The 8,563-nt window shown below is 32.6% G+C and overlaps 2 protein-coding genes across 3 annotated transcripts; one reads left to right on the forward strand and one right to left on the reverse strand.

The window, feature by feature from the left end:
- Positions 1–433: 433 nt before the first annotated feature.
- On the forward strand, positions 434–3,728 carry LOC109788598 (Reticulon family protein). Of its 2 annotated transcripts, XM_020347367.3 has the most exons (5): positions 434–773; positions 880–989; positions 1,299–1,479; positions 2,707–2,918; positions 3,046–3,728. In XM_020347367.3, the coding sequence occupies exons 2-5, from the start codon at positions 923–925 to the stop codon at positions 3,213–3,215; spliced, it is 630 nt and encodes a 209-aa protein (XP_020202956.1). In that variant the 5' UTR covers positions 434–773; positions 880–922; the 3' UTR covers positions 3,216–3,728. The 2 variants fall into 2 exon arrangements, with proteins under 2 accessions (XP_020202956.1, XP_082926523.1); XM_083070397.1 differs by lacking the exon at positions 434–773 and having other exon boundaries at positions 785–989.
- Positions 3,729–3,939: 211 nt separating this feature from the next.
- Positions 3,940–6,642, reverse strand: LOC109788595 (uncharacterized). The gene is made up of 3 exons (XM_020347365.3): positions 5,727–6,642; positions 4,508–5,248; positions 3,940–4,348 (listed from the first exon to the last, which is right to left on the reverse strand). The coding sequence occupies exons 1-3, from the start codon at positions 6,363–6,365 to the stop codon at positions 4,250–4,252; spliced, it is 1,479 nt and encodes a 492-aa protein (XP_020202954.1). The 5' UTR covers positions 6,366–6,642; the 3' UTR covers positions 3,940–4,249.
- Between the last annotated feature and the right edge of the window lie 1,921 nt (positions 6,643–8,563).

The following is an 8,563-nucleotide window of genomic DNA, read 5'->3' on the forward strand; positions in this document are numbered from 1 at the left end:
CCACAAAAATTCTACAAAATCCACAAAATCCCACAGAATCCATTAAAATCCTGATTTAAAAGTCTTGCAGAATCCATTAAAATCCTGATTTTAAGTCTTATAGAATCCTGCAAAATCTTAAAAGTCATGAAAATCCTGCAAAGTCTTTTAAAATCCGCAGGATTTTTTTTAACTAAAAAAGTCCTTTAAAATCCTAATCCAATACACCCCCCTAAAATTAAAGGATTAAATTTATAAAATTAAAAATAGAAATATTAAAATTACAAATTTATATTATAAATGGATTAAAATTACAACTTAACTTAAAAAATAAACAAGATATAGTAAATAAATAAATAAAAGGTGTTTGAGAAAAAGAAAAGCTGTAAGAAAACAAAAGAGCAATTACAGTCAACAGGACAAAAGGTTGGCTTGAAACGGATTGGGTGGGCGGTGAACAAGGAAGATGGTAAAAACAAGGGATGATAGCTTAAGTCACAGTTGAATATAAGATCAACCATAGGCATAGACTTTGTTGTTTCTTTTCTTTTTTTGTTTTTTTGGGCTGTGTTGTGTTGGGCATTGGTTATGAATCATGATAGATATTAGATAGGACTTAGGAGTGGAGACTGTTTGTATTTGAGACTGAAAAGCAAAGAATGGCACTCCACTTTTAGGCTGTAATCTGAGACATCTAACCCCAGCTTTCACCACCCATCATCCTTACAATACACATAATTCAGGGTCCACTCCTACACTAAAATTCAAAAAAGTGAGATAAATAGATAAGCAAGGTGAAAAATTGAATAAAACTATAAAAGTTCCACACAGTTGTTGTTCATTGCTTTTCTCTCTTTTTCTTTGGATCATCTCAAAGCTCTCTGCTTTTTGGTGACACAGATCCCTTCCGGGTTCAAGTTCCAAACTTTGCCTTCTCCCCCAAATGGGTTCCTCTGATCGATTGTTCAACCGGCAAAGAACACTTCATGAGATCCTTGGTGGTGGTCAAGGTATGCCAGGCTTTTTCATTTTTTTTTATTTTTTTATTAAATTTCTCAACCTTTTTGGTGATTTGTTTTGATCAGTGTAGCATAATCTTTTCTTTTTATGTCCTTGGTGTTGTTTGTTTATGTTCATTTTAGTAATGTTTAATTTAACAGTTGAATAGCAGTATGGGCTGTGCCTTTGTCTATTGTTTTTCATTTTTGATTTGTTGCTGGTGGCAATGGGGAAAGGGTCAGAATCAGAAGAAAAGAATGGATTGATAACTTGGCCCTGACCTTGAATCTTTGCTGAATCAATGTCATGCTTCAATGCAGCTGCAGATTTAATACTGTGGCGGCGGAAGAACCTAACTGTGGGGATATTGTTGGTCACACTAGCTGTTTGGGTTGTGTTTGAAAGATCTGGTTATACTCTTCTGTCTCTTGTTTCTAATGTTCTCCTCCTCCTCATTGTCATTCTTTTTCTTTGGGCCAAGTCAGCAGCAATTCTCAACAGGTAAAACTTATGCGAATTATCTTTCTTTGAATGTACATGACTTGGATCTTCTAGTGTGTGCTATTTTTAACTCTGAAAATTTGTTGGAATGTAAAAAAATTTATAGATCATTGATAGTTCAAATTCAGATTGATTTTTTTAATATGAAATTATTATTACTTTTAAGTTTTAATTTATATGGTACGAGGCTATTTGTTTGAAAGACAAATGCTGGTATGATATAGTGGTTGAAATATGCTGTAGTTTTAAGAAATATGAAGAATTGTTTGAAAACTTGATGCCTTGCGCGCTATGGTGATGTATTTTTGTTTAGACTGAAATGTGCAGAGCACTTCTGTATGTTAATGTTCAGAATTTACTTTTCTTGTACATCGGAGGGGTAACAGTTTATCAGCACTTGTTAAGTGTGTTATTTGTGCGTGTTGAAAACCATTTTTTAATTATCATTAATCATTCTTGTGCTCTTGAGGGAGATTTTGTGATAAATTTGATTCACTAAGTAAATCTATCTACATTTGCAGTAGCATGTTTTGATCCAATAAGATACATTTGTAGGAAAAGTTTGTTTCCGTTGTGTACTTATTGCATGTTTTGAATGCTGAGTGATGGAAGGTGCATCTTTAATCTTTGATCAGTGCACTGTTGATATATTGAGCTTTGTCTACGGTATTGACACTGTCAATTTGACAGCTGTTTGTAATGCAGAAGACGTGATACCTGATCTTTTGTCCTGATTTTAAATCCATTCATTTACAGTTCATTATGGTGTTGAAGTTGGATAGATACCTTATTTGTATCTCAATACCTGTAAAGAAAAAACTACTCCTTAAACTAATTAAGTTCAGTTAACAATTACACGTGACGTGGATGAGTTGGCTTGGTGGAAATATGTAATGTAGCCAATCATTCGAAAATCTAGGTTCATTATGCTTTAAGATTTTATGGGATTTGGGAAGTGATGCTTCTTGATTGATAGCTGCCCTTGAATAGGATGATGTAGTTTAAATACCTCACATTACTAGCTTTCATCATTCTTATGACATTTATTTGTAACTTCCTTGAATAATTTGTTACCATGTTCAGTAACTTGTGGGAATGCATCTTGATTGATACCTTTCCTTGAATAACATGTCACCATGTTCAGTAATTTGCATCTGTAATTTTTTGGTAGTTAATGGTTATGCTTTATCAACAAATTGTATATAAACTGTTATTTTCTTTTGACAGACCTGCTCCACCTCTACCACAGTTGTATCTGTCAGAGGAAATGGCGAACGAAGTGAAAACTTTTATCTGCACCAGAGTCAATGATCTGTTATCAGTTTCTCAAGATATTGCCCTTGGTAAAGACTCAAGGCTGTTCCTTAAAGTAGCTACATACCTCTGGTTAATTTCTATTATTGGTGGCTTGACTGATTTCCTTACCCTGGCATACACCAGTAAGTTTCTGAGCATCATGCAATGAAAATTGACTCAATTCACTTAACGGATTATTCTGCAGTTTTTGAAAATTAACTGGCAAATTGATAAAAATGAATTTGTTGTTGTGGTTTGGTTATGTGGCAGGCCTTTTTATTGTTCTCACAGTACCAGCAATATATGAAAGATATGAAGATTACATAGATATGTATATCTTGAAGGGTTACAGAAAACTGTGCCTATTGCATGTGAAAATAAATGAGAAATATGTCAGCAGAGTCCACAACTGGATTCTGGAGAAGAAAAAGCTGAGCTGAGTTTGTTTTTGTACATTCATTTTGATATTTCCTTTTATTATTCTTCTAAAAAATTTCTTACAGGATCACTGGTGAGATTGTAATTGTGAGTTTGAGGGACAATAGTGATCTCCCCCTCCCCCCGCCACCAAAACAAAAAAAGAAGAGTGTCTTCCTTTTGCATTCTCCATCTTTAATGATGGATCACTTTTTTGGTACATAATGATCAACCTCTTAAGTTGGACTGGTTCATGTACTCCACTATGTATTTAAGATTTCTTCTTAGGTTAACAAAGAAAAGATATAGGTGCCGCTACCTATCCCCAAGATAAAATATGTTTGCTAGTATTTGTACATGTAATATAGGTACAGCTATATTTACAATTATATGTAGATTTTCGCAGATTTGAATGAATTATTCACTCTCAATTCAATAATTTAGCACACCAACTAATATCTTTTCCTCTTTTCTAAAAGTAGTCTATGTAATGTTCATGGAATTATAATACTGAATACTTAGTTATGTTCGTCAAACACTACCAACTTACCTGTCAGAATTTGTCCAGACCCATGAACATTGAATTTTGGGTGGACTTGTTAAACACTCCAACACAGCCACTTAGCATTTCGTAATTGTTTAAGGTATTTTTCCCCCAGTAGTTATTGCTCTTTTATGCAAGTCATTTGACTCATTTCAATGTTAAAATCCTATATTTTTTTATCAATCAGAATCAAAACCAAGTAGTTCTCAACAACTCATGTATCTTGTTTAACCAACTGAGCTAAACTTCTTTTGGGGCAAAAACCAATATATTACAAAACATTGTTTCCTATGCACATTTTTTTTGAAATTAAGAAACCAGCATTTTGTAGAACTTTCAGAGTTTACTAACAGATCATTTCTAGCTTAGGGGAAGGGAGTCTAAAATTTGCATCACCATTCAATGCACTCGTGTAGTAATATAATTAATATAACAGGTGGCATATACTACAGAAATAAAAATATATGCATGGTTGCTCTATTATTCAGATTCTTAACAACCACCGGGAAAAGATCAAACTTTAGCTTCTTCCTTTGGCTTCTTCAGGAGATAGAACAGGCCTTCTGTCAAAGCAGCTTTGCAAGTCAAAGAAGCTCCCAGCAGGTTTAGTGCCTAATCATGTTTACACAATAAAAACCATTGTTACTAATATTTCAGAGTCAATAATTGGACCGAAATTAATTTTAATTAAATTCATTATCAAACATTAAATTCTCAAGTGCCAAGAAGATTTACAACACAAGATAAAATTAGCAAAGAATGGAGCGTTACCTCTGTCTCCCCAATTCTCAGCTCATGCTCCTCCAAATCATCCAATGAAACATTAAGCTTTTGCAGAAATGAAATGCTGGAAGTATTTGCCAATGGTGTCACTTGAAGATCATCCCACACAACAAATAGTGATGGCCTCCTTACAAAGCCCACAGAGGACTCTCTTGTGCCATCAGGAGATCTTGGCTCAAAAAGTTTCATGGCTACTGGATGTTGTATCAGACTATGTTCCTTAGAAATCACTCCATTCCCAATGACATAACATATATTATTTTTTAACACTCCAGTGCCATACCAGTAACAAGGTGTGTGTTCCTCATAAAGTTGTGTTGGCTGCCTCTTACAACCGAATTGAGGAGCCACCTGGAGGTTCAATAAAGGAGTGCCTGAAGGATTTTTCAACCATGATAAATTGAGATCCTTCACACTTTTGTACAAGTTATTCATACATCCAAGAGAAAAGTTTCCATCCAATAGCTTTAGAATAGATCCAAGAGGTGTTGTGAGAAAGCTGAATAGAAAATCAACAAAATCTCCCTCAGCTTCAGCATACAGTATCGTTTTCTTTGATTTTCTCACTGTTACCTTAAGGTTTATAATGGAATTGTAATTTAAGCAGCCTTGATTCTCTGGTCTGAGTTTTGGTGAGAAAGTGCACACTCGCTTAGATGCTCCATTTCCTAAGAATACGTCGCTCAAAGGAGATTTGGAAATTAATGCCTGCTTTAGTATGTCCAAAATCTAAAAGAAAAAACAAGGATAGGTATAAGCGCAATATTCTTCAAATAACAAATTTTCATGGACTTGGACTCTTCTAAAGTTTGTGATATACGTTGGAGGATAGAGTGCAGACGAACAATTTTTGATTGACAAACCAACCACTGAGGTTTTCATTCTACTTTCTCTAAAATTTAATCATTGATAGAATAGGTACCTCTCAGCTTTTCATACTATTTAACATTTGTTTTTGCAGATCTTTCCCATGCACAAGTTTAATTACCAGCTTCAACGTGAAAACATAAATGAGAGAAATGCAAGTACTAAAAATGATTTTCAGTAAAACACGAACTTTCCCTCATAAAATGCTAATTTCAATATTCTACATTGAAGCCTGTTCTAAATTCTAATCAACTTGCCCATACAAAATTGCAAATTTATGAACAAACTTTTATGTGATAGTCTACAACTGCCATGCTCAATAAATTAAAACCAATGTTACCTCCTTTAAGCCAACATTTAGGTACTTTTCTGTGAGCTTGTGAAAGTTTTTGTAGCCAAGTTGGAGAAGTTGCTGAACAGAGTTACCAGGAGAGCTTTGTAGCACCCTTAAATCATCAAAGATCAAGTACATGGTTTTCCCCTTAACAAAAACACCATCCCTACAAGTCCCTTCATTATAATCTCCATGCAACTTCATTTCTTTGTCCATCAATTTCCCACAAGAGCAACTAGCCTCAGCGAAAGTACTCAAGAACCAATCACCACCCCTTCGACACTTGTTGCTACACATGAAGTACTTCATAGGCTCTGAATCATCCACCCTCACCTTCAGTTTCTGACAAAGTGCTTCACAAGGGTTGCGTGGACAAAGCAACATTCTCTTGCAAATATGGTTCCAGAAAACCTCAGCACTAGAATTTTCCACACTATGGTACAGATTGTTGATGCAACCAATCTCTTCTGCTTCATCTTGCACTTGCTTCTTTGACACAAGCCTTATGATGGTTCCTAGTGGAAGGGTGAGAAAACTGAACAAAATGTCTACCAAGTCTCCACCTGCTTCAGCCACAACCACACGGTTTCTTTCTTTGTCCACCAAAAGCCTAAAAGGGAGGTGGAGTTCTTGGTTGGAAGCCATGCAAAGTAACAGAAAAACAAGGGAACAAATAAGGAGCTTTAGTACTACAGTGTGTGGTGATTTCTCTTTTGCCTTGTTGTGTTGGAAATGGCATGTGATTCCTAGCGAGTTATTAATGGTGGTGGATTTGAAATTGGAATGGTGGGAAGAAGGAAATAAGGGAGAAGTTTCCTTTGTTAACCATCATTGTTAGGACACTCTCATGTTTGTTGTTTTGTGAGAAGAAAAAGAATTGAAACTGTGAGCTACTCTTAACTTTCCCATGAACAAGGTAATGAAAGTGACCGAAGTCTTTGGGAAGCTTGCATTTGATTAACACTAGGTTGCTTAAAATTGAAGGTTTCAAAAAAGTGTTTGTTTTCGTCGAAAGAACAAAGAAACTTCGAGTTGGCTACCGTGGTTCACAGTGTACTAGCGAAAAAGTAATGCACTATAGTTAAAAAATGTTATTTTAATAAATTATTTAAATTTTATTTTAAAATATAAAATAATAAATAAAAATTAGAGTAAATTATACTTTTATTTTTTTCTATAATATATAATTTACAATTTTGATCCTTAATTTTTTATTTTGTAATTTTAATTTTATAAAATCTACGATTTTAATTTATTTCTTAAACTTTCATTTGTTGATAGATAAAATTGTAATATTAATTATAATTTAAAATTAAATAAATAATATGAAAATTAATACTTATATTAATTTTACTTTTAATTTCATTTTTATCTCATAACAATGTTAAATAGGATGAAAATACAATAGAAATAGAAATTAAAAATATAATTTAATCTAAAAAATTTTAATTATTAATTCTCATATCATTTATCTAAAAGTTAACTTATCATTAATGTTAGAATTTTAATAATTAAAAATTAAAAATATAATAAGAAAACAAAAATTATAAATTATAAATTATAAAATTAAAAGATTAAATCCCTTAAAAAAAATTAAAAGATTAAAATTATTTAATTAAAAATTAAAAACTAAAATTATGAATTAAATATTTTAATAATATTAAAAAAATGTAATTTAGTCAATTCCTAGTATACCTACCTTCTTTTGGACTACTAGGTCCTCGAGAGTCCCTAGAAACATAACTGAGTTTGCAGCCTAAATCGGGAGAAAAAAATGGAGAATGATAAGAGTGACGAGGACTTTTCTAGTGATTCCTCTAATGATAGTGACCTAACATTTTTTTATTAGGTGAATACCTTTACAACATGGGTTCAAGTGACTTTCCTTAGTGATGGGAGTATTAGTCCTTTCCGGGTGTGTTTGTTTTTCCGTTTGGGACAGTCAAACGTGGGTTTATTTTAAAGCATCAAGACTCATGCTTTTTCATTTGGTTGCTTTGGAATGCACGCCACCGATTATACAAACACACACTTACTAGTGTACAGGTAGATTAGTTGTATTGCTAGTCTGTGTGTCCTTAATTTATGTATTAGTTTGTTAGGTTAGAACTTGTTCTTTTGTTTGGAATGAATGCACTTTGTAAAACAGGTACTTATTTATTAATTTTGTAAACCTTCGAACTATTTAGTTTTGTTTAAAAACATGTATGAATCGTTTGTTTTCAAAGATTAATAATAATTATTCAACCCCTTTCTGTAATTTATCGATCGTGTATGATAACTTGAAAATTTTTATGTGAAAACCTTTCAAAGATTAATAATTATTCAACTCCTTTATGTAATCTATTGTGTATGATAACTTGAAAATTTTTAGGTAAAAATCTTTTAGTATAACGTTCAAAACAAATGTTTTTGTAAAGCAACACGTAAGATAAGAAGGATATTGAAGAAAAAAATTGAATACCAAGAGTTATACTAGTTCATTCTTCAACAAAATCTATTTCAATTCAATATGAAAATTTTCCAGTATAATAACAACCTACAGACAAGTATTTGCTATCTTTTTATATTGCAACAATGTAATCTTATACCAAAGATTTACATATATTAAGTATTCTTTATATCCTCTTCATGCTTAACTTTATGTAATCTCTTAACATAGATTACTCATAAAGAGGATGTAAAAAGAAACACTCACAAAAGTGAACTTAAGCACAAAATAAGATTTTACAAGTATGTTGAGGTTGTCTTTTTTTCTTTTTTTTCCTTTTTTTTCTTTTTGTTAAAGATAGGGGCAAGGCCCCAACAAAAATATATTAAAATCCACGTGGGAAAAAAATTGA

This window comes from Cajanus cajan, chromosome 3 (genome assembly GCF_000230855.2).
Source record: "Cajanus cajan strain Asha chromosome 3, NIPB_CcT2T_4, whole genome shotgun sequence".
Classification (NCBI taxonomy): Eukaryota; Viridiplantae; Streptophyta; class Magnoliopsida; order Fabales; family Fabaceae; genus Cajanus; species Cajanus cajan.